Below are 26658 nucleotides of genomic sequence, written 5' to 3' on the forward strand. Positions count from 1 at the left end.
TTGTATGGATACCGCATATTGTTCTTCCATTCACCAGTTTGTGGACATATGGACTGTCAATGGTGCTACTATGAAGATTCATGTACAAGTCGTTGCGTAGACCTATGTTTTCATTTCTCTTGGGTAGATACGTAGGAGTGAAATTGCTGGGTCATACGGTAACTCTATGTTTCACTTTTAGAGGAACTGTGAGAATGTTTTCCAAAGTGGCTACACCAATTTATATTCCTACTAGGAATTTATGGCGGTTTCATTTCTCCACATCCTCACCAACATTTGTTATCATCAGTCTTTTTGATTATAGCCGTTCTAGAGGGTATGAAGTGACGATATCTCATTTTGATATTGATTTGCATTTCCCTAATGACTAATGATGTTGAGCATCTTTCATGTGCTTTATTGGTAATTGGTGTACCTTCATTTGGGGAAATGTCTATTCAGATCCTTCGCCTATTGTTAAATTGGGTTACTTGATTCATTACTGAGATATGATTCACATACCATAAATCCACCATTTTAAAGTGTAGAACTCAGTGGTTGTTAATATATTAGGTTGTCCCTACATGTGAAGTGGGTCTCTTGTACACAGCATGTGTACGGGTCTTGCTTTTGTATCCATTCAGCCAGTCTATGTCTTTTGATTGGAGCATTTAATCCATTTACATTTTAGGTAGTTATCGATATGTATGTTCCTATTACCATTTTCTTAATTGTTTTGGGTTTGTTGTTGTAGGTCTTTTCCTCTTCTTGTGTTTCCTGCCTAGAGAAGTTCCTTTAGCATTTGTTGTAAAGCTGGTTTGGTGGTTCTGAATTCTCTTAGCTTTTGCCTGTCTGTAAAGATTTTAATTTCTCCATCGAATCTGAATGAGATCCTTGCTGGGTAGAGTCATCTTGGTTGTAGATTTTTCCCTTTCATCACTTTAAATATGTCCTGCTACTGCCTTCTGGCTTGTAGAGTTTCTGCTGAAAGATCAGCTGTTAACCTTATGGGGATTCCCTTGTATGTTATTGGTTGCTTTTCTCTTGCTGCTTTTCATATTTTTTCTTTGTATTTATTTTTTGATAGCTTGATTAACATGTGTCTTGGCGTGTTTCTCCTTGGATTTATCCTGTATGGGACTCTCTGTGCTTCCTGGACTTAATTGATTATTTCCTTTCCCATGTTAGGGAAGTTTTCTACTGTAATCTCTTCAAATATTTTCTCAGACCCTTTCTTTTTCTCTTCATCTTCTGTGACCCCTATAATTCGAATGTTGGTACGTTTAATGTTGTTCCAGAGGTCTCTGAGACTGTCCTCAATTCTTTTCATTCTCTTTTCTTTGTTCTGCTCTGTGGTAGTTATTTCCACTATTTTATCTTCCAGGTCCCTTATCTGCTCTTCTGCCTTATTTATTCTGCTATTGATTTCTTCTAGATAATTTTTAATTTCATTTATTGTGTTGTTCATCAGTGTGTGTTTGCTGTTTAGTTCTTCTAGGTCCTTGTTAAATGTTTCTTTTATTTCCTCCATTCTATTTCCAAGATTTTGGATCATCTTTACTGTCATTACTCTGAATTCTTTTTCAGGTAGACTGCCTATTTCCTCTTCATTTGTTCGGTCTGGTGCGTTTATACCTTGCTCCTTCATCTGCTGTGTATTTCTCTGTCTTCTCATTTTGCTTAATTTACTGTGTTTGGGGTCTCCTTTTCGCAGGCTACAGGTTCATAGTTCCCATTGTTCTTGGTGTCTGCCCCCAGTGGATAAGGTTGGTTCAGGGGCTTGTGTAGGCTTCCTGGTGGAGGGGACTGGTGGGCAGGTGGATTCTTAACCACTGCACCACCAGGGAAGTCCTATCACTTTTTTTTTTTGCCTCATGTATTTTGATGTTCTGTTGTTAGGTGCATTCATGTTAAGGATTGCTTTGTCTTGTTGGAGAAATGGCCCTTGTATCTTTCTGTAATTCTCTCTCTTTATCCCTGATAGTTTTCCATGTTCTGATGTCAGCTTTTTCTGAAATTAATATAGCTAATCCAGCTATCTTTTGATTGCTGTTAATATTTCATTTTCCATACCTTTGCTTATAATCCGTCTGTGTCTTGTAGACAATATATAATTGAGTCTTGCTTTTTTAATCCACTTTGAGAATCTCTGTCCTTTAACTGACATATTTGGACCATTCATATTTAAAGTGACTATAGTTATAGTTGGATTAATATCTAAAATGTTTGTAACCATTTTCTATTAATTTCCCTTGTTCTTTCTTTACTGCCCCCCTTTTACTGCCTTCTGTGGTTTTATTATTATTATTATTTTTAATTTTGACTGTGACACCCGGCATGTGGGATCTTAGTTCCTCAACCAGGGATTGAACCTCTGCCCCCTGCAGTGGAAGCGCGGAGTCTTAACCACTGGACTGCTAGGGAAGTCCTGCATTCTCTGGTTTTAGTTAAACATTTTATATGATTTCATTTTCTCTTCTTCTCTTTGTCTTTTTCTGAAAAAAATTTTAGTGATTTCCCTAGAGTTTGTAATATCCATTTACAACTAACCTAACAGCACTTTCACATAACACTTACCATTTCACAGGTAATGCAGGTACCTTATAACAGAGTATTCTAAATTTTTTCCCCTCATCTCTTATTGTTCTCATTCATTTCATGTATCCATAACATAAAATCACTCAATATACTGTTGCTTTTATTACTTTGAACAGGTATCTATTAGATCTATTAAGAATAAGAAAAAAGATTTTATTTTAACTGCATTTATTATTCTCTGACACTCTTCCTTTTCATGTGGGTCCAAGTTTCCTTCTCTCTGAAATACTTATTTTAACAATATTTGATAGGAGGTCTACTGGTGACAGTTTCCCTCAGTTTTTATTTGCCTAAGGAAGTTTCATTTTGCCTCCACTTTTTTTCCTTCTATTTTTATTGTGGTAAATAGCATGATGTCCTCAGAGTTCATCCATGTTTTCACATATGACACGATTTCCTTCTCTTTAAAGAGGTATGCATGTGCATACCACATTTCTTTATCCATTCATTCAGCAATGGCCATTTATGTTGTTTCACGACTTGGCTGTGGGAATGCAAATGTCTCTTTGAGACCTTGATTTCAGTTTATTTAGATAAATAACCAAAAGTTGGATTGCTGGATTAAATGGTAGTTCTATTTTCAGTGTTTTGAGGAACTTCCATACTGTTTCCACTGTGGCTGCACCAATTTACATTCCCACCAACAATGCACAGAGGTTCCAACTTCTTCACATCTTTGCCAACATTTGTCTTTATTTATTTATTTATTTTTGGATAATGGCCATCCTAATCAGATGTGAGGGGATGTCTCATTGTATGTGTGTGTGTGTGTGTGTGTGCGCGTGTGTGTGTGTGTGTGTGTGTGTGTGTGTGTGTGTGTTTACAGTAACTATTACACTTCTCTACTTAAATGTATACAGTCTCATGTAGTAGGGGTCATGTATCTCTTTTCCTCAAACAAATACTAATGTAATATTTAATTGAAGTATAGTTTCTGTACAATATTATATAAGTTACAGGTGTACAATATAGTGATTCACAATTTTTAAAGGTTATACTTCTTTTATAGTTATTATAAAATATCACTGTGGTTTTGATTTGCACTTCCCTGATGATTAGTGTTGTTGAGCATCTTTTCATGTATCATTTGTATGTCTTCTTAGGAAAAATGTCTATTCAAGTCCTTTGCCCACTTTTTTTTTTTTTGTGTGTGTGTGTGTGTGGTACGTGGGCCTCTCACTGCTGTGGCCTCTCCTGCTGCAGAGGACAGGCTCTGGACGCGCAGGCTCAGCAGCCATGGCTCATGGGCCCAGCTGCTCTGCGGCATGTGGGATCCTCCCGGAGCAGGGCACGAACCCGTGTCCCCTGCATCGGCAGGCGGACTCCCAACCACTGCGCCACCAGGGAAGCCCTCTTCTTTTTTTTTAACATCTTTATTGAAGTATAATTGCTTATCAATGGTGTGTTAGTTTCTGGTTTATAACAAAGTGAATCAGCTATACATACACATATATCCCCGTATCTCTTCCCTCTTATGTCTCCCTCCCTCCCACCCTCCCTATCCCACCCCTCTAGGTGGTCACAAAGCACCAAGGTGATCTCCCTGTGCTATGCAGCTGCTTCCCACTAGCTATCTGTTTTACATTTGGTAGTGTATATATGTACATGCCACTCTCTCACTTTGTCCCAGCTTACCCTTCCCCCTCCCCATGTCCTCAAGCCCATTCTCTAGTAGGTCTGCATCTTTATTCCTGCCCTGCCCCTAGGTTCTTCATGACCATTTTTTTTTCTTTTTTTAGATTCCGTATATATGTGTTAGCATATGGTATTTGTTTTTCTCTTTCTGACTTACTTCACTCTGTATGACAGGCTCTAGGTCCATCCACCTCACTACAAATAACTCAATTTTGTTTCTCTTTATGGCTGAGTAATATTCCATTGTATATATGTGCCACATCTTCTTTATCCATTCATCTGTCAGTGGACACTTAGGTTGCTTCCATGTCCTGGCTATTGTAAATAGAGCTGCAGTGAACATTTTGGTACATGACTCTTTATGAATTATGGTTTTCTCGGGGTATATGCCCAGTAGTGGGATTGCTGGGTCGTATGGTAGTTCTATTTGTAGTTTTTTAAGGAACCTCCATACTGTTCTCCATAGTGGCTGTACCAATTTACATTCCCACCAACAGTGCAAGAGTGTTCCCTTTTCTCCACACCCTCTCCAGCATTTATTGTTTGTAGATTTTTTGATGATGGCCATTCTGACTGGTGTGAGGTGATACCTCATTGTGCTTTTGATTTGCATTTCTCTTATGATTAGTGATGTTGAGCATCCTTTCATGTGTTTGTTACTTTGCCCACTTCTAAGTTAGGTTATTAGTATCTTTACTATTGAGTTGTAGGAGTTCCTTATTTTTTTTGGAGATTAGACCCTTATCAAATATATGATTTGTAAACATTTTTTCCTTTTCATAGGTTGCCTTTTCACTTTGCTGATTGTTTCCTTTGCTGTGAAAAATCCTTTTAGTTTGATGTAGTTCCACCTGCCTATTTTTCATTTTGTTAACTGTGCTCTTGGTATCATATTCAAGAAATCATTGCCAAGACCAATGTTTGGAAGCATTTCTCCTGTTTACTTCCAGGAATTTTAGAGCTTCAGGTTTTATGTTTAAGTCTTGAATCCATTTTGAGTTGATTTTTGTGTGTGGTGTGAGGTAAGGTTCCAGTTTCTTCTTTTTTTTTTTTTTTGCATGTGCATATTCAGTTTTCCCAGTACCATTTGTTGAAGACTGTTTTTTTCTCATTATATATTCTTGGCACCGTTGTCAAAGATCAACTAAACATATATACATAGATTTATTTCTAGGCTTTCTAATTTGTTCCGTTGATCTAGTGTCTTTCTTTGTGCCAACCATACTGTTTTAATTACTGTAGATTTGTAATATGTTTTGGAATAAGGAAGTGTGAAACCTCCAACTTTGTTATTTGGGGTTCATTTTGGTTCCATATGAATTCTGGGATTGTTTTTTTCTGTTCCTGTAAAAAAAAAAAATGCCATTGAGGATTTATAGGAATTGCATTGAATCTGTAGATCACTTTTGACGTCTGGACATTTTTAACAGTATAAACTCTTCTGATCTGTGAACATGGGATGTCTTTACACTTGTTTGTTCCTTCTTTAATTTTTTTCATCAATGTTTTGTAATTTTCAGTGTACAAGTCTTTGGTCTCCTTGGTTAAGTTTAGTACTAAGTATTTTATTCTTTGGATGCTATTGTATCAATAAATGAGATTTCTTTCCTTCTTTCTTTCTTTCTGTATTTTTTTGGATAGTTCATTGTTAATGTATAGAAATGCAACTGATTTCTGTATGTTAATTTTGGATCCTGCAAATTTACTGAATTCGTTTATTAGTTTTACCAGTTTTTTTGTGGAGTCTTTAGGGTTTTCTACATATAAAATCATGTCATCTGTGAACAGAGATCATTTTACTTCTTCCTTTCCCGTTTGGATGCCTTTTATTTTTCTTTCTTGCCTATCTGGCTAGGACATCCAGTACTGTGTTGAATAGAAGTGACCAAAGTGGGCATCTGTGCCTTGTTCCTGATCTTAGAGGAAAAAGCTCTGTTTTTCACCATTGAGTATGATGTGCTTTTCGTATATTGCCTTCTTATGTTGAGGCAATTTCCTTCTATTCTTAATTAGTTGAGCATTTTTGTTTTTATCATGAAAGGATGTTGGATTTTTGTCAGATGCTTTTTCTGCATCTATTGAGATGATCATATGATTTTTATCTTTTTCCCTTTGAGTGTGATGTATCACATTGATTGATTTTTGTATGTCAAATCATCCTTGCATCCTAGGTATATTTCCCACTGGTCATGGTGTATGATGCCTTCAGTGTGCTATTACATTTGGTTTGCTAGTATTTTGTTGAGGACTTTGGCATCTATATTCATCAGGATATTGGCCTATAGTTTTCTTTTCTTGTGGTGTCTTTCTCTGGCTCTTGTATCAGGGTAATGCTGGTCTCATAAAATGAGTTTGAAAGTGTTTCTATCTCTTTAATTATTTTGGAAGAGTTTGAGGAGGATTGGTGTTAATTCATTTTTTTAAAAAAAATTTATTTATTTATTTTTTGGCCGTGCCATGGGGCACGTGGGATCTTAGTTCCCTGACCAGGGATCAAACCCACACCCCCTGTGGTGTAAGCGTGGAGTTTTAACCACTGGACCACCAGGGAAGTCCCTAGTGTTAATTCATTTTTAAATGTTTTATAGAATTCACCAGTGAAGCCATCTGGTCCTGGGCTTTTCTTTGTTGGGAGGTTTTTTTGTTTTTTTGTTTTTAAATTAATTAATTTTTGGCTGCGTTGGGTCTTCATTGCTTTCTCTAGTTGTGGCAAGCGGAGGCTACTCTTCATTGTGGTGCGTGGGCTTCTCATTGTGGTGGCTTCTCTTGTTGCACAGCATGGGCTCTAGGCACGCAGGCATCAGTAGTTGTGGCATGTGGGCTCAGTAGTTGCGGCACACAGGCTTAGTTGCTCTGCGGCATGTGGGATCTTCCGGGACCAGGGATTGAACCCATGTCCCCTGCATTGGCAGGCAGATGCTTTTTTTTTTTTTTTTTTTCCCGGTACGCGGACCTCTCACTGTTGTGGCCTCTCCCGTTGCGGAGTACAGGCTCCGGACGCACAGGCTCAGCGGCCCTGGTTCACGGACCCAGCCACTCCGCGGCATGTGGGATCTTCCCGGATGGGGGCACGAACCCGTGTCCCCTGCATCAGCAGGCAGACTCTCAACCGCTGCGCCACCAGGGAAGCCCCCTGGGAGTTTTTAATTGTCAAGCTAGTCCGCGCTCAGACTCTTGCAGTTCATCACAGTTTCCATTTGAGTGGTCCTACCAGTTACTGGCTCCAGTGGCTTCTCCTCAGGGAAGTTGATCTCAGTTCTAATTCTTTGTGTTTGCCTGTCTTTCTAGATTTGGGGGTGGTGGTTTTCCCTGTGATCTCAATTCTCAGTGGATCTAAGAAAAGTAATTGATTTTCAGTTTGTTCAGTGTTTTTCTTGTTGCGAGGATGGTAATAATAATTTCTAAGCTCTTTGGATGTCAGAGCTGAAACCCAATGTCCTTTTATGGGTTTTTGCATTATTTTATTTTATTTTACTTTTTAAGCAATTTGTTTAACTTACCTTTAATAAATGTATAGGGTTGTGCAACCATCACCACAATCCAACTTAAGAACATTTCTGTCACAGAAGATCCCTTATGCCCATTCCAGTCAATCCCTGCTCCCACCCCCATGAATTATGTTTTTAGTGTTTGCTTTGAGGCTTTCCATATATATATCTTGTCTGAATCTGCTTCATGTTTACAGTAACTTAATTCTAGTGAGATATAAAAATGTTACTCCTAGTATACCTCTATTTCCACTTTCCTTTTTGTGCTACTGTTGTTATACACGTTATGTCTATATGTTATGAACCCAATAATACATTGCCATCATTATTATTATTTTAAATTTATTTATTCATTTATTTAATTTTTGGCTGCATTGGGTCTTTGCTGCTGCACGTGGGTTTTCTCTAGTTGCTGAGAGCAGGGGCTACTCTGTTGTGGTGCGCAGGCTTCTCATTGAGGTGGTTTCTCTTGCTGCGGAGCACAGGCTCTAGGCGCACGGGCTTCAGTAGTTGTGGCTCGCGGGTTCAGTAGTTGTGGCTCACGGGCTCTAGAGTGCGGACTCAGTAGTTGTGGCGCACGGGCTTAGTTGCTCCGTGGCACGTGGGATCCTCCTGGACCAGGGCTCAAACCCATGTCCCCTGCATTGGCAGGCTGATTCACAACCACTGCACCACCAGGGAAACCCGCCATCGTTATTATTAATTTTCTATTAATGAAACTGAGAGAAGAAAGGAGAGTGAGGATATATTTATAGCATTTGTTATATTAACATTCTTATTTACTGTTTGTGTGAAGTGATACCTCATTGTAGTTTTGATTTGCATTTCTCTAATAATTAGTGATGTTGAGCATCTTTCCATGTGCCTGTTGGCCATCTGTATGTCTTCTTCGGAGAAGTGTCTACTTAGGTCTTCTGGCCATTTTTGGATTGGGTTGTTTGTTTTTTTGATATTGAGTTGTATGAGCTGTTTGTATATTTTGGAAATTAAGCCCTTGTCAGTCACATTGTTTGCAAATATTTTCTCCCAGTCTGTAGGTTGTCTTTTCATTTTGTTGATGGTTTCCTTTGCTGTGCAAAAGGTTAAAGTTTGATTAGGTCCCATTTGTTTATTTTTGCTTTTATTTCTATTGCCTTGGGAGACTGACCCCAGGAAACATTAGTACAATTTATGTCAGAGAATGTTTTGCCTATGTTCTCTTCTAGGAGTTTTATGATGTCCTGTCTTACATTTAAGTCTTTAAGCCATTTTGAGTTTATTTTTCTGTAGGGTGTGAGGGAGTGTTCTGACTTCATTGATTTACGTGCGGCTGTCCAGCTTAACCAACACCACTTATAGAAGAGACTGTCTTTTCTCCATTGTATATTCTTGCCTCCTTTGTCAATGATTAATTGACCGTAGGCCTGTGGGTTTATTTCTGGGCTCTTTATTCTAGGGGTAGTTTTTTGAGACAAGTCTTTGAAATTTGCTGGTTCTCTCTACTGACCTAGCTGGCCTCTTGTGTAGCTTGTTGTTCTTAATTAAGAGGACCAGCCTTCTCTCATTTGCTTACCACCAAAATCTTCATTGCTTTTGCAAGAGACCTTAGGCTTGAATTTCCCCACACTGTTTTTCAACTAGAACCAATTCCTTTGAGGAAAGCTCACTGTTCCTATAGTCTGTCTGCCTTTCCCCTGGGCAAAATCTTTGAGCCACTGCTCTGGGTGCTGGGCAGGGCAGTAGCCTCTGTTCTTCTCTGTTTACCTTTCCCAGCACAGAACCTCTACCCTGCAAGCGAGCTGGGGTGAGGGTAATTTGGTGCCAGTATTTTCAGCCTGCGTCCTCCCTCTCCGTCCAACCTCTCAGCCACACTCACTAGGCATTCAGCATCTTCAACTCAGAGCTGAAGCAGTTGAGATACGCTAGTGAGATATTGTGTCCTTGGGTTGGGAGTTGAGGGCAGAGGGAGCCCTCTCTTGTCCACACTTGCCTGGAGTGGCTTCTGGCAAACTGAGCCAGGAGGAGGGAGGAGGGAGAGAGGGAGAGAGCAGGTCATGGCTCAAATACCAAGCTCTCCCTGTTCTTACTGAGTTTTAGAATATTTTCTTGAATAAATGTTTTCTTCATTTACCAGATGTCATTGGAACACTTGCTAGAGACTTTAAATGGTTGTTTTTATAGGTTCCAGTAGCTCTGCTTGTTTCCCCGGGGGATGGGTCCACATAGCATCTCATGCCACCGTCCCCTTCATGCCTCTCCTTGATGTCAGCCTAAAAACTTTTTCCCACTTTTGTATTGTCTCAGTTTACAGTTCTGCCACTTAGAAGCTGTGTTACCCAGGGGGATTCACTTAATCTTTAAGCCTTAGTTTCCTCACTTGTAAAATGAGGATAAAATCACCTACCTTGCAGGGCTGGTGTGAGGATTCAATGCAATAATGTACACCAAGTACCCGGCATATAGCACAAGGTACTTGCTGCCACCTCCCATGTCTGCTTTATTCGTCTTCTACCAGCTTCTCGTTGTTTTTTAGAAAAAAAATTATGCAATATTTCAAGCATACAAAGAACAGAGATAAAATAAAGTACACCCACGTACCCACCATTCAGCTTAAGAATCAAATTGTAGCTGCAATTGGAGTCCTGTGTATACTTTCCAATATTTCCTGCTCCTCCCTCCCTGCCCCGAGGGAACCTCAGTCCTGAATTGGTTTTTATTATTTCCAGGAATGTTTTCATACTTCACTACTTATCTTCAATAAAGAAAAATATGGTTCAGAGGCATTTTTCCTGTGATGGCTACGTAAACATCCTGTGTGGATAAGGGTAAATTTCTTAATGCCAATGAAAAGAGATCCCATCATGTTAGCTTGCCATTTATATGAGCATGTATTCTTTTTCTTCTGATCTGAGAACAGCAATTCTGGATAAATACCAGAAAGAAAGGGTGTACCTCAGATGGCAGACTTGTAGTGTTTAGAGAATTTTCTGTTGTAATTCTATGTACTAAAATACTACTGACTCTGCATTCACCCATGTTAGGAGTTTAAAGTATAAATAACAGTAGAGATTCCTTCAAACATTATGATTTAAAGTTTGTTGCACAGTTAATTGAAAGATTCTCAACTTTGGGGGGAAATTATTATACCCTGTTTGCTTGATTTTGGTTAGTGATTTTTTTAAATTGAAGTATAGTTATTTACAATGTTTCAGGTGTACAGCAAAGTGATTCAGTGTACATATATCTATGTATATATATATATATTCTTTTTCAGATTCTTTTCCATTATAAGTTATTACAAGATACTGAATATAGTTCCCTGTGCTATACAGTAGGTCCTTGTTGTTTATCTATTTTATATATGATTAGTGATTTTTTTGGAGAATTTTATAATATCCCTTGAAATGATGGAAGACTCACTGGAGTCCCATAGAACTGAATTTTTACCTTAGTGGTTTATTTACATGTAAGGAATGAAAATTAAATTAAAATACTTGGGGTTATCCTCAGAGGTGCTTCTAATATAATCTCAGCTATTTTCTAGGCATCTTGTCGTAATTTATGCTGACATACTAGAGGCAAAGCATACTTGAGTGAAATTCTCAGAAAATTCAGATTAAAATCCTGTTTTATATGAAGGTTTCAGCTGAAATAGGGACATTGGTGGATTTCTGCTAAAGCTGTAGACGCTTAGAGGCGGGAAAATCTCTGAGTCAGAGCAAGCCAGTTAGGTGAACTTCTTCATTTCGGCCGGCAGGTAGCAGTATCATACTAGAAATGCTTGTTGACGATTGACAGTGAGACCAGACGCAGCCTGAAAATTGTATGACTGTGTGTTGGTGCCTTGTGAAAAGTGCAGTGATGCATTATCTGAATTTGGAGATATAAGCAGACCCCAATCTTGATATGTTTGTTCCCCATATTTACATATATTTGAATGACTGCCCCAGTCTTTTGCTCGGCCCTGGGTGAGGTCTTTTGGGATTTCCCCTCTCTCTCCCCTTCTGGCTTGCTATTGTGGCTCTTATTTCTTCCTGGGAGAAACTTCACCCTTACAAAAATACCCACTTCTCTCCCGTGCTTCGTTGTGGCATCCATCCTTTTCACAAGGGAGAGGAACCCGGCGGCGTGAAAAGACAGAGCGGGGAGAGGAGGAGAGAGTTAGCACCGAGGCAGATCTGGACCTCACTTCCGGCTCTATTGCGGCGACTACCACAAACACCACGTGTTCTTTTCCTCTTGTTAGTTTTATTCACTCTCTGTTTACCACTGTTGTCAGCAATGAAGACTTTGAGAAAAACTCAGAGCTGTGTACTTGCTTCCGGGACGAAGCACATAGGAAAAATTCTGAGGCTAGATTCTGTTCTGTCTTTGAGGAACCAGGGAAGGGAGCAAGTGAGACTGACCACAAACAAAAAGTGGTGGGGAGGAAGCAGGCAGCCTAGTCTCTGGGACTGGATCAGTGAAAAAAGGGCTAAGTGAGATCCACCCAACCCAGTGTGAGCGGCATCCCGGGGATTTTCCACTGGCCACGCCCAGCCTCCCAGTTCCTCGTGCCTCACCTCCCCATTCCAGACCACGGTGATTCCCATGAAAGGCTGGTGGCGAGAGAGTGAGGCGAAAAGAGGGGAAAATCTGGTCCTTTTCTAGCTGCTCTAGTTAGAGTTACCATCGTTCAAAGTGGAAATCTATGCAAAGATTCTACAGAAACACTGTTATATGAGATGGTTAAGCCCTGTAGTGTTATTATAATGTATGACACTTTTCTTCAGTTTTCCAGCCCAACCTAGAATATACCAGAGCCCCATCCACCATGCATTCTCTAAGGGTATGTTGAGTTTCAAACAACATTCATACATTGAAAACTGCTTCTGTGGTATCACATCACATATACAGAACCTGTTAAACTTGAAAAGCACTTCAAGCAGGCTGTATAAAACATAAAAGCTGCATTTGAAAGACAGATTGTGTTTTGGTATACTGACATATATTTGCATGTTATATTTGTGTATGATATTAATTTGTACATTAAATTTATTTGGCTAAGTAAAATGTGTCTTTGAGGATCTATTTATCATAATGGGCAGTGGCTTTATAAGGCAGTTTTGTTCTTTTGTTGCACTAGTCTAATGTTACTTTTTCCCTAATAGCCAGTGTTTTATTCTGAGATAGTGATCTCACGTTATATTGAAAAAAATTTTTAAATTCTTTTGTAATATTTAACAAGCCTAGAAGTTAGAATGCTGCATGGAAAGTAGAAGTTAGAATGCTGCATGGTAAGTAATAAAGTACACGTTAGCATTTGCTTTTAATTGTTGTAACCCTTGTATCAATTAGAGTAGAACGTTGAGGATGCAGGTAGTTATTTACTCATGGAAAGGAAAAAATAAGACTTGTTTACCAAATTGAAAAGAAATTAGGAAAGTGATTTTCTCAAAATTACATACTCAAATGCTCTCTCCAACTTCGAGTTATTTTCCTAATTATATTTTATATGTGATGATCATTTTTTAGTCTAAGCCAAATCTGACCCACAGGCAGGTTAACCTGTGTTTCCCTAGTCGCTTGCATTAAGCACTATTTCTTTTTTAAAAATTTTTATTGAAATCTACTTGATTTACAATGTGTTAGTTTCAGGTATACAGCAAAGTAATTCAGTTATACATATATATATTCTTTTTCATATTCTTTTCCATTATGATTTATTACAGGATATTGAATATAGTTCCCTGTGCTATATAGTAGGACCTTGTTGTTTATCTATTTTATATATAGTAGTGTGTATCTGTTAATCCCAAACTCTTAATTTATCCCTTCCCCACCCCCTTTCCCCTTTGGTAACCATAAGTTTGTTTTCTATGTCTGTGAGTCTGTTTCTGTTTTGTAAATAAGTTCATTTCTATCATATTTCAGATTCCACATATAAGTGATATCATATGATATTTGTCTTTCTCTGTCTGACTTACTTCACTTAGTATGATAATCTCTAGGTCCAAAACACTATTTCTTCTAGAAGTTCTCCCTGCATTCAAGTCAGCTCAGCTCCCACCCTCCTTTTTTTCATGGTTTAGACCTCAGAGATGGTCCATGCCACTGCTGTGTTCCACATCGAGCATCAGACAGTAGTGATTTCCAGCAGACCTGGGTATGAACCTTAATGTAGCTATTTACTTGCTTTCACTCACCCTTTCTGAGTCTCATGTTTCTCGTCTGTAAAATGAAGATAACACCTGTGTTGGAATGTTGTTGTGAATATTAAACAAGAACAAATGTATGCAGAGATCTTAGCATGAAAGATTTTAGTCTTATAAACCCCAATATTTAAGGTTCACAATTTTAGTAGGAAGTAGGTTTTATCTCTGCTTTACAAATGAGTCAGCTGAGGTTGGTAACTGATCAGGGTCACTGAATCTGTTTTATGATTTCAAGTCCAGGGCACTTCCCTCCCCTTGGCTGGAGCAAGACTGCAAAAACTGATAAAACAGGTAGGCTTGATGGTTAGATGTGACCACTCAGATGAGATCTATCTTCCGTGACATCCCTGTGATTCTGCGTGACTCAAGGTTGCTGTGTAACAGCTGAAACGATGTCTTTTTCTCTCCTGCTTGCAAAAGCCAAGAAGAGGGAGAGTATCTATAATAGGGTAACCTGCAACCCACCACACCCCCAAACCCCCTAGTAGGTTTTCACTGATAGCAAGTTTCTTTGAACACAACACAACTTTTTGCAACATGCCACAGTTGGGAACCGCTGTCGAAGATGTGTTCTAGGAGAATAAGTAGATCATTTGGTAGTAGAGGGTTCCTCTTGGAGAGGGATGAGAAGATTGGTGGGGCCAGTGGGAATCCAAAAAGTTAAGACTTGATCTTGCAGGCAATTGGAGGTTCCTGAGTAGGAAAGCAACAGGAGTTAAGTGGTGGTTTGCAGGGTGCTTCACAAGCCGGAAATCCTGGAAGCTGGGGGGTCCATTGGACTATTGCAGTGAACTAGACCAGAGAGATGAAGGCCTGAGCTGAGTCAGTGGCAGTGGGAATGGAAAGGAATAAACAGGCACAAGAAGGTTTGTGACGGATTAGATATGCGTGGGTGAGCAGGGAGGGAGAGGGGTCAAGAGATAAGGCAGGTTTCCTTCTTTAATTCTATGTTGCAGAGATATAAACTAAAATGATCTTGCAGCCCCACGACTCAGTATCCTATTGGTGGAAAGGAGACAGTCCAGAGGGTGCTGAAGGGCAGAGAAAACCCAGGCTTAGACTTAGACATTTGCACAACATGGTTCCTAAGATATTAATACAGTCTTTTTTTTTTTTTTTTTTTTGGCCACACCTCGCGGCTTGTGAGATCTTAGTTCCCCTACCAGGGATCGAACCCGGGCCCACGGCAGTGAGAGTGCAGAGTCCCAACCACTGGCCCACCAGGGAATTCCCTACAGTCTTTTCTTTTTTTTTAAAGCCGAGTTATTTGGGTAGGCTGCTGCACTGTTTTCAGATCCTAGGCTAAGTGATTAGACATGCAAACATGCTGCTATCTGGATTTAGGACTTGATTCTCGCTCATTACAAGTGGGTGTCCCAGTGATAGGGAGCTCTTGGTGAGTTACTCCCCTTGGCATCTCATCAGCCAATAACTAGAATGTTTGCAGTGACTAAGAAAAGATTTTTTCAAACCTGACGTTGAGGTCGTATGATAGATTGTATGCCCCATGCCTCTGGGTGCAGGCTTCTTAAGGGCAGGGGTTTTGGTTTTCTTCACGGCTGTATTCCCAACAGAGAACAGAGCCTGTCACTTAGTAGGTGCTCAATAAATAATTGTTGGATGAGAAAATAAAGCCAGGGATCATAAGTGCCTGGTTCACCGCTGTAGCCCAGTGCTGTGCGCCATGCTGATTGAATTGAGTTGAAGTGCGTCGGACAGCATTTGTGCTGGTGATCCAAAATTTATTTGGTTTTCTATGCTGTGAAATACAGGAAAATTATGTTCAGTTGGTAACTCTTTACATGGAATATTAAGCAGTAACAAAACTATATTCGTTCTTTTGCCAGTGATGATCTGGAACGATTTATGGAAAATCAAGGTGCATCTAGCCCAGGTATCCTCATTTTAACAACAAGTCTCAGCAAACCTTTCATGCGACTGGAAAAGTATGTTACTCTCTTGCAAGAGTTGGAACGGCATATGGAGGTAAGGGAAGGCGAGCTATTTTAAGCTCCTGTACAAAGGATGAGCCTCTGCTCTGGAGGAAGCAGCCAGTACCGCCTCCAAACTAGCCTTACTGAGGAGTTCAGAAAAAACCCGGGTTTCAAAATTTACTTGATCCAGTCTTCCCTCTTCCCGGGCTTTTAGTTTTCCTCTTTATGCAGCAAAATAAGAATGGGACATTCTTTTTTTTTTTCCCCTCTGAAGATTTTTTTTAACTTATTTTTACTTATTTTTTCCAGCTTTATTGAGGTATGATTGGCCAATAAAAATTGTATATATTTAGGTTGTACAACGTGATTTTTTAAAGGTGTACAATGTGATGATTTAATATACATACATTGTAAAACCATGACCACAATCACATTAATTAACACATCCATCACCTCACATACCTACCTTTTTTTTTTAGTGAGAACTTTCAAGATCTTTTCTTTTCTTTTCTTTTTTTTAAGCAACTTTGAAGTATACAATACAGTATTATCGACTATAGTCACCATGCTGTACATTAGATCCCCAGGACTTATTCATCTAATAACTGAAAGATACCCATACTTTACTATTAAATATTCGTGATCATTCTCCCTCCCCTCTCTTCTCCCAGCCCCGGTCCTGTTGCTTCCTCAAGTCTCTGCTCACTGGTTGACTTAGGTTTACTTCTGCCCTCTCATCTGTAGATGGTGGTTCTACAGAGAAATCTTCCACCAAGAAACCTTCTGTTGCTCTGATATATGAACCAGCTTTCTTGTGGGAGCTAAACAAAGCAGAACAGCATCAGAAAATGTACAGAACATTTTTCATTATAGACAGGAATGTTTATCCCTAGAGCACTGTGGTCATTCAGCTTCATGACTCTGGATTACAATGGAAGATTCTGGTGTTTCTTTAAAGATGAATGAATGGGTCCAGTCTCAGTTTCTCTGTTTACGCAGCCATACATCTCCATCAAAGCCCCCTCACATTTTTTGTTTAAAAATGCACAGTGTACTTGCAACAGCTGTAGCATAGCTATCACCTTTTCTAAATATTCAGATTTGCACTGAGGCCTGAGGATTGAATATTGTTGCCTCAAGAGCCCAAATCCTCTTTATTAGAAGCCCGTCAGCAGGGGTAGCTTCTCGAGCCGCTCTTGTGTGATGGAGCATGGGGGATGGGGATGGGTGAGGAGGGCCCGAGGGGGGAAGCTGCGTTTACCCTACTTGTTCTTCCTGTGTCTGGGGAAAGGTTTTGAGGTTTGAAAGGGTTTGATTATCTTTAAAGAGAAAGGTTGCAGGAAGGTGTTGACCTCTGGATGGCTTTCCAAAAGCTAAACCTGTTCACCGAACCGTTTGTGGTTTGCCCCTCCTTGTTTATCACAAAAATCCAGAAACGCGTGGCCCCAGTTTCTGGAACTGCTCAGTGCTGAAGTGCAAACAGACACTTCATTTGAGGAAATAAAATCCCAGGTGCTCCCACTGCTTGCATCCTCTGTCCTGGCCCTTTTTGTCTCAGAGCCCGTTTCCTCTCCTCCTCCGCTGGTGCTGGTGGTCACCTGCCTTTGGCTGCCTTTCATTTCCCACCATCAGATAATACGTATCCTGAGAACAGGTTCACCATCTGGTGAGACACTTTATCCAGCTTTCTGATCACTGAGTATGGCTGCTGGCTCATGGCAGAGTGGAACTTGAACTTCTCAACGATCAGCCGATTTGCAGAAGGATACATTTATAAAGGAGTACAACCTTTCTTTTCAGAAGCAGTGCTGCTCTTGGCTTGGGTCAGACCCTTAGTCCACTCAGCTCTGTATTTTATCACCCAAAGCTGATCAAACAGCAGATTTTGTCTTCCTTTTACTGCTGCTGAATTCCAGAGGTTAGCTGGACATCTCCCGCAAGGAGCCCTACTTTCCCTTCATAAACAGTTATGCAGATGTGGATCCCTCAAAGCCATTTTGAACCTGTCCACTTTTCAGGGTTGTGAGTACCGTGGAATTGCAGACCAAATATAATCAGCTTGCTTAAGAAGGAGCACATGGTATGAGACCTGGAATTTTTTCCCGTCTGCCATGTTGAGTCTGCTGAAAGAAGATGGAGGCGGTGTAGGAAATGAGATTGGATTGAGTTCTCTCTAACCACCACTCTGTTTCTACAATTCCCTACCTCTTGTCATTTACTAACAACATGACCTAATGATGCCCCCCCACATAATTATTATTAATTATCCACGGTATAACAGCAAAAAGGCAAATGGGAACTCTTGCCTCGATAACTGTACCTAGTATGTTGTTACCAAATATATAATGTGTTCCCAGCCATCTTAATTTCTTCATCACCTAATCATTAGAGGTGCTGAGATTCCAAATGCTCAAATGCTGTTTTATTTTTTAATCTTCAAGTTAGCATACGGTAAAACTAACTTTTTTCTTTTGGGGTACAGGTCTATGACTTTTAACATGTGTATAGATTCGAGTTACCACCACTACTGTCTTGATACAGAACAATTCCATCATCCCTCAAAATGTCTTCTTTGGATCCCTTTGCAGCCACACCCTCCTCCCACCCCTAAGCCCTGCAATCACTGCTCTGTTCTCCTTTAATATTGTTTTAAAATGTATTCCTTTAATAGGACACGCATCCCGATCACCAGGATATTCTGAAAGCCATCCTAGCATTCAAAACTCTCATGGTAGGTGACGCTCTAAAATTATAACTCTCCATTTTGTATGCTTTGTTCCTAAAAGCGTGACTTGTGTGTAATGTTTCTTTCCTTCTGCAAAGGTCTCTAGAGTGGAAACAATAAGCTCTAGTGACCGTATCGCAGTGATTGTTTCATTTACTGTTGTCTTCCAAACATCATGCTTACCTGTGAAAGGTTGCCAGGCTGAGGGTGTAAAGCACTCATTTGAAGTCTCTGCCACATTAAGCATGGCTGTGTAGGTGGGGGGTTTCCTTTTGTCTCTTTGTCTTTACCCCCGTGTTACTCACCTTATGTCTGTGCAACTCGTCCTTCACTGATCGGCATCAATACCGGATTCGTCTACTTATGCCGAAAGGTGTGAGTCTATTCTTTGCATATGAAAAAGAAATCCTTCATCAAATCTAGAAGGAAAAAGAAACCCGACTAAAATACAATTGCTGTATATAGAGTGCTATCAAAGTTACCTTTTATCTTGAATCTCGAGCACAATGGCTTAGTGTCCTCTTGAACCCACTGAGGTAAAACTGCTTGGTGGCATTTTAGGAGGAAAGAAAAGGTTATTTGGGGTGATTGATTAAGTTGAGCTTAATTTTAGACATTTCTGTAGTACTCCAAGTAATGGGGATCAACGTTTAGTTATTGATTCTTGCTGTAAGGTTGTTATGCAACATTCACCATCACCTCGTTTTTATTGCTGTCGAAAGATCTGTACCTGACGTGCCCACAGTTAAACAGCAAGTTGAAGACCAGAGTGTAAGGTATCAGGTTAAAACTGCTGTTGTAGGTAAAAAATGGTGGAATATTGGCAGTTTGACATGGTTCAACCTAATGGAACAGCCCACTGAAACCCATGACATTTATAATTATTTGTATCCCTTCTCTTTTTTCCTATGTAAATTGAGTATAAAATGTCTCATTTGAAAAATGATATTTCATTCTAATCATTTTACATGTTGTAAAACTTGCTTTGACGGTTATAGTATACTTATTCCCATTCTAGGCCTCAAAAATATGTGTACAATGAATTTATTTCCTCAAGTTTCCATTTACCTGAAAGGGGCAGCAGAGCTTTTATAGAAAACATGCCCCAAAACACTATGATAGTCATTTGGAAACAGGAACATAACTAACCATATGCTTATTTTCATACTCAGTTTGGAGTGAATACTGTTAAATTATTTTAAGATAACTTCACATTTTCTGAAGCAGTGAGATATATATGTATATAGTATATACTGTGTACAAATATATAGTAGTCATACCCCACGTGTTATTTCTTGGCTTGTATTTTCAGTTTGTATTTGTGAAATTCAGTTGTATCCCTTTTTCCAATCCTTTTAGGGATAAAAATTAGCTTAGTACTTTTTCATAGCAATCTACTACTGGTCCCCAAACAAAGTATAGGGCAGTGCCTGTGTTTCATTATAAGATCAGTTTGATTCACTGCGGCAGAAGGAGTTTAATTTTCTCTTTTTCGATAACTCTTGGAGTCATTTTGTAAAGTAAGATGTCACTTGGTTGGAAACTGAGTTAGAAAAATAAAATTGCTTTGTAACAAAGCACGATTTATGCAAAGGTAGGCAAGATGGAGAGGAGCTGGAGCGAGCAGGGACGCCGAGCAGCAGATCTGAACCTACTGGTCCTGTTTGATGTGATTCTGCTACTTGTCTTCCCTTACTCCTTGTGGGGAGGGAGAGGCAACCCCCTTCCTTCTACCACTTTATCTTGATGTTTTGCAAAATGAGAAATGGCTCCTCCTTACAAAATGTTTAGGGGCTGAAGGCTAGAGATTTAAGGTAGTGAATCTTTCCGTCTGTCCGGAACGGACCAGGTGATGGGACTCGTGGTGAGAATAGGGACTCAGCGGAAATCTGATAGTCAAGAGCCGCTTCTTACTTTAGCCTTGTTTTGGGTCTGTTTCAGAAGAATTCCTATTTCAGTATGTTCTGCTTTGGTTCTGTAGGGGCAGTGCCAAGACCTCAGAAAGAGAAAACAGCTGGAGTTGCAGATACTTTCGGAACCTATTCAGGCATGGGAAGGGGAGGATATTAAAACCTTGGGAAATGTGATCTTTATGTCGCAAGTAATGGTGCAGTATGGAACATGTGAGGTAAGAGGTTTCAAATCTCAACACCCTTTCTTCCGTCTTTTATATATTTCTTCCTTTATTTCTTCTTCCATCAAGGTCAAATGCTCAGACTTTTCGCATCAGAAACTGAGCACCTGTTCTTTGCCCAGCCCTCTGCTTGGTGCTGTGGGAGCAGTTAAGAGAAAAGAACAGCCATGATCTCTGCCTTCAAAGAACTCATTAGAGACAGATTAAAACCCAAGCTGCAGCTAGAAAACAAACCAAAATAGTCAATGCCATATCATGCCATCCCTACAATAGATTCCACAGAAGTTCAGAGAAGGGAGAGACCAAGAAAAGACTGTATGCAGATAGGACTTGAGGAGGGGGCCGTGAAGAGAGAGGGGGAAGATTTTGTAAGGGAGAGGTCATTCTTATCTCAGGAGAGAGCAGGGATGTGGCCTTTTTTCTTCAGCGCACTGAGCCAGCCAGTTTATTCGGAGCAGAGGAAGCATCCTGGGCAGAGTGAAAGAGCAAATTCATTGGGTTCAAGAGAGGCAGGTTGTGAAGAACCTCGGATGTCAGCCAAGGATATTTCAGCTGGACTCAGCAGGAAACCATGTGAGGCCTGAGTAGTAGAGAAACAGGGGTGAAACGAAAGGGGCGTTTCGTTGTGACAGTGACAACCTGACAGCTGTGTATGTCAGCTAAACTGGAGGGGATGGGGCTAGAGACAGGCCATCTGGGTTGGAAAGTGGTAAGTACCCCCCAGGAAGGTGGTGGCAGAGAGAACGAAACTTAAGGGGCAAATATGAGACCTGTTTAGAAGGGAAAGCCTGTAGGAAGTGGTGAGCCAGAGGCTAGAGGAAATGACGGATGTCATTTCAGACCTGGTAACTTTCAAGTGATGGTGGGTATCCAGGAGGAGATGACTTGTAGGCAGCTGTTGAAACGGTATAGAAATGTGGGTAGGAGGTCAGAGTTAGAGGCAGAGGTTTACATGCCCCTGACAGATGTGCCTTCTTGGGAAGTAAATATCCAGAGAGAAGCACAGAAGCCTGAAGATGGATTATGTCTTTTAGGAAGGGAGCGGGGTGGGGGAAGAAGGTTGATTACATCACCTGGTGTGATTTATGGGGTATTACCATCGTCTTCTCCCTCCCCAAACATCTTCCTCTACTCCCTGACAGGTCTCTGTCAGAGATTCCTTACTGTGGTTACCAAAGGGGAAAGCGGGGAGGGATAAATTAGGAGTTTGGGATTAACAGATTCAAACCACTATACATAAAATAGATAAACAACAAGAACCTACTATATAGCACAGGGAACCATATTCAATATCTTGTAATAACCTAAAATGAAAAGAATCTGAAAAAGAATATGTATCTGAATTACTTTGCTGTACACTTGCAGCATTGTAAATCAACTATACTTCAATTTAAAAATTGGAAAAAAAAGCAATCTCATTTAAAATGCAGATACCCTGTGGAAGGTTAATGCAGCAACTCTAACAGTCTTTCATACCTTTGGGATAAACCTCTTGGGTAAAGCAAGGATGAATCAGTGCCGGAAAAAGACGAAGCAGGGACTCCCTGGCTGTGCAGTGGTTAAGACTACACGCTTTCAGTGCAGGAGGCTGGGGTTCGATCCCTGGTCGGGGAACCAAGATCTCGCATGCTGCACGGCGAGGCCAAAAGATTAAAAAAAGAAAAAAAGACAAAGCAAAAGATAGAGGAGAATCAGGGGAGTGTGGTGTGTCGTGGAAATTCTAGGAGGAGCATTTGAAAATGGTCAGCCTGCTGAGTGCTGCAGAAGGGTCAGAGGTCAAAGAGTATGGAGACTGGGAAGAAGCCATTGGATTTCTCTAGAAGGCAGTGATTGAAGACTTTGAGAGAGCAGCAGGGGTGCAGTTAGAGAGGGATCAATGGGGAGAAAACAAAGGCAGCAAGTAATTTGGCAATAAAATGTCAAGAAATAGGGTGTTATGGCTAAGGCGCCACAGGGGGCAAGTGAAAGCTTATGAAATGGACAGGAGATGTACATATGCTAAAGGCAGCAGAAAAAGCCAGTTAGACAGGAGAGGCAGCTGGAAGCAAGAGCAGGAGATGAGACCAAGCAAGAGAAATATGTGAGAGAACGCAGAACACTTGTTAGAAAAATTAGCCTTGAAAGTTGCTCTTCTCAAGCGGGAGAAAGGAGACGGAGCCAGGCATGAGGATAATTGTAGCTAAGATGGCCGGATGCACGAGCCCAGTGCAATCTTTGGCATCTACTCACTGCATGTCTAAGGGGTTCAGAGAAGCCTTCGTGTGTAAAATTTCCTTTAGTGCCATTTTAAAAAGTGTTTCCTTCTTTGTTTTATATGGGTATAATAATTATTGTGTAGTTATTGATTAACGGTAATTTTAGGAAGAGTTTACCATACATGTTAGGGCATAATAAATTTCCTATCACCTGAAAACCCCTTTATTTGGCCACTTTTCAAAGTAAAATCATTTTCACTTTGAGAACATTGAGACTTACATTGTGCTCTGGTTGCACCTTGGGCAGGAAGGCATTAACTGTGTGACTTTTCAGGCTTACATGCTTGGGAAACAAGCATGGTTGTTTGTATTTAACTCTTATGTATAGGAAGGACACAAATAAACTGGGGGCCTATATCCATTTTCAAAGTAAAATTAAATGCGTTTTATACTTTTAAGTTGGATATCCTTTTTTAAAAAAAAAAAATCACTGTGGGGGCTTCCCTGGTGGCGCAGTGGTTGGGAGTCCGCCTGCCGATGCAGGGGACGCGGGTTCGTGCCCCGGTCCGGGAGGATCCCGCATGCTGCGGAGCGGCTGGGCCCGTGAGCCATGGCCGTTAAGCCTGCGTGTCCGGAGCCTGTGCACCGCAGCGGGAGAGGCCGCAGCGGTGAGAGGCCCATGTACTGAAAAAAAAAAATCACTGTGTTTCATTGCCTTATATAAGATCTATGTTACAAAAATGATTCCAGAAATTCTTAATAAGCAAAATGTGCAATTTATATTTTTCATTTAATCTTTTTCCTTCCACTTCAGGAAAAAGAGGAGCGGTACCTCATGTTATTTTCAAGTGTCTTGATAATGTTATCTGCAAGTCCTCGGATGAGTGGCTTTATCTATCAGGTTAGTAGATTTCATATAAAGCAAATAGCAAGACCCGTAATGAAAACAGGTTTCCATCCAGATGCAGTATTTCCACTCCGGCATTAAAGGCTCCAGCCAGAAAAGACAGAATGTTCTGTCTGACCCTTCATGTAATTAAACAGTTTATAAGAGCAGATGTTCCTTCTCTCAGAGGTGTATGTGTTAGCATAATGAGTTTATCCTGAATGTCCACTGCTCTGGTTATAAGCTAGATTATGAATGTGTAAATAGAAATTGAAGTCTGCAACTAGATGAATTAGCAACAGAATTTTCCAGGCCCATATCATATCATTATTGCTGAGAAAATGTAAAGTTGAGACTTGCCCCATGGTTGTCTTATTACAGTCACATCACGTGACTCAAGTTTCTGAGATGGAAGTCATTCAGCTCCTTAGGAAATTCAACTTCCTTTAGTCTGCTCCCAAAACACGGAGTACTGTAAGTTACTGTTGCCTATATCCTATCTTGGCCTAGCGATTACTAATTTTCATGAAATTCGAGTTTCTACTTTGTTTTCTGATGATCAGGAAAATGTGTTAGAAAAGTAAACTGTGATTAAATCCTGACCTTATGGTTTAGGGTGTGTTAGCAAAACACAACCCCCATTTTCCCCTTGCTTTCTTGTCTGATTAAAATTTAAAGTGGGGAAACATATTATCTATTGACAGACCAAAGAAATATGTCTCTCCATAATTCACCAGTGATTCCTAAGAGGGTCAGAAAATCTAACAAATAAGCAGAGACATGTATAACCACAGAATTAATGGGGATATTCTTTTTCTGGTAGGGAAAAATACCAATAGCAGGAATGGTGGTGACTAGACTAGATGAAATTGAAGGGAATGACTACACATTTGAAATCACTGGTAGGTAATTTTCTCTTCTTCATGTAGCTACTTCAAATTCTTTTTGAAATGCAGTGGGGTTGAAATAAATAAGTGCTATTATTTTCTGTTATAAAATCCGTGAGCAAGTTTTACATGGGCATGGCAAAGCATATTACATTTCCTGGGTTAATTAGTCTACAGCAATAGCAGGGAAACCTCCTGGTCATTCAAAAGCCTCGGCTTTGCCATTAGTTTCAATCTTCTCTTGTATAAGAGCTATTTGTTAGAGCTAAGAAATAACAAAATGGACCGATGTAAATGTAATTTTCTCTCCCTTCTGTCGTCTGTTCCCTGGTGGCAGAGGAGCCATTTTATCACCAGCCTATGAATTAGCAAGATTTGGGTGTGTTTTTAAAAAGTGCTGAAAAGCCGTGAAACTTTCTTCACAAATTGAGCAAAATGCCACACCTCCATAATGCTCTGTGACATTTTGGCCTCTTGTCCCTTTTTCCAAACCTGTTTGATATCCACCTGATGGTTGCACTTTTTGCACTGACACGACACGATGGCTAACACTGGGATGCCGGCCGCAGGCTTTACCCCCTTCTTTCCCAATAGGGAGCCCGAGATTTGGTGTTGGCCCAGAGATTGGAACCAGTCTTAGTTGGATCTTGCTTCTTCTTTTTTTTTTTTTTGCGGTACGCGGGCCTCTCACCGTTGTGGCCTCTCCCATTGCGGAGCACAGGCTCCGGCCCGTGCAGGCTCAGCGGCCATGGCTCCCGGGCCCAGCCACTCCGCGGCATGTGGGATCTTCCCGGACCGGGGCACGAACCCGTGTCCCCTGCATCGGCAGGCAGACTCTCAACCACTGCGCCACCAGGGAAGCCCTTGCTTCATCTTTGATATTGGGTAAAGCAATACAATATTCTCATTTTAGACTATGAACTAGATGGACCCTGTGCTTACATGTTTGGATTGGGAGTGTGTTTAGCGTGAAGTTTTCTACTACTTCCAAGATTCTGTAAGTGGTAGAAATCCAGGATGGTTTTATAAACCAGATATGAGCATTTATGTCTTTACTTTATTATCAGAGCTTATCTGTTCCTGATAGAGAAGTTTCAACAGGGTTAGCTCATAGGTATGAAAACGCCTGAAAATAGACACCCAAGGCCTAGCTGCAATGAAGTGTGTTTATGAATGAGGCAAGCTCAAGCTCCTCCTTGCCTTTTGTTTCCAAATGCTCCTGATCGGGTGATGCAGGTAACATAGTAGAGAGAATTGTGGTCCACTGCGGCAACAACCAAGGCTTCCAGGATTGGCTGGAGCATCTGTACAGGCTGATCAGAGGACCCGCCTCTTGCAGTTCCTTATCCAAAACATCATCATCATCTTGTAGTGCTCATTCCGTAAGTACTCCATCTGTCCTGTCCAGGGATTATTGAGTCTCTTGTCAAATCTTGCCTGCTGAGGACTTACAAGAAGTGGTGAGCATGCCCTCAGCCTTTGCATAGTCTGTATTTGTAGGGTTTGAAGTACAGTCAAACCTCACTAATTCTGGTTTCTTGTTATGGAGGGAGACCCATCCCAATGAACAGAGTTTGACTTAGAGGTGTGCAGCTTTGTCTGACAGTACTAAGGTACTCCAACTAACTGCTAGCAAAGTTTTTCTGGCCAGAAGTCCTGCTAAGATGTTTTAATGATAAACAGCATTTATTTTAATCAGCAACCACTACGTTCTTTTTAATAATGTGCTAAGTCAAAGGAAATAGTTTACCTTCGTGAGTACTTGAACATCTCCATGCAATCTCATTTATGCATCACATTCCCTCAGTAACCTTTAAGGGTGAACTTTGAGCGTTGTCTCCTTCCATTTTATCATAAATTTAGAGTTCACGGAATTTGAATTGATGAGATTTTACTGTACTTGCCGAGTGAGATTGAAGATGTGCTGTGTTGTCTGTTAACACTCAAACCTGTGATGCCCAAATTCCAGTTTTGAGCACAGTGTGTGGTGGAAAGAACAAGGGCTTTTGGCATCAGATCTGGGT

At 40.5% G+C, this 26658-nt stretch overlaps 1 protein-coding gene across 14 annotated transcripts in view; it reads left to right on the plus strand.

Annotated features, from left to right (window-relative positions):
* ARHGEF6 (Rac/Cdc42 guanine nucleotide exchange factor 6) overlaps positions 1 to 26658 on the plus strand; it is a 119114-nt gene that overhangs the window by 79110 nt on the left and 13346 nt on the right. For all 14 annotated transcript variants that reach the window (XM_067723840.1, XM_067723847.1, XM_067723841.1 and 11 more), the window contains 6 exons: positions 15721 to 15859; positions 18479 to 18538; positions 20514 to 20660; positions 23676 to 23762; positions 24571 to 24649; positions 25871 to 26016. In XM_067723840.1, coding sequence (XP_067579941.1) covers positions 15721 to 15859; positions 18479 to 18538; positions 20514 to 20660; positions 23676 to 23762; positions 24571 to 24649; positions 25871 to 26016 — 658 coding nt within the window. The remainder of the gene's footprint in view (positions 1 to 15720; positions 15860 to 18478; positions 18539 to 20513; positions 20661 to 23675; positions 23763 to 24570; positions 24650 to 25870; positions 26017 to 26658) is intronic.

Source organism: Pseudorca crassidens, chromosome X (assembly GCF_039906515.1).
Source record: "Pseudorca crassidens isolate mPseCra1 chromosome X, mPseCra1.hap1, whole genome shotgun sequence".
NCBI classification, from domain to species: domain Eukaryota; kingdom Metazoa; phylum Chordata; class Mammalia; order Artiodactyla; family Delphinidae; genus Pseudorca; species Pseudorca crassidens.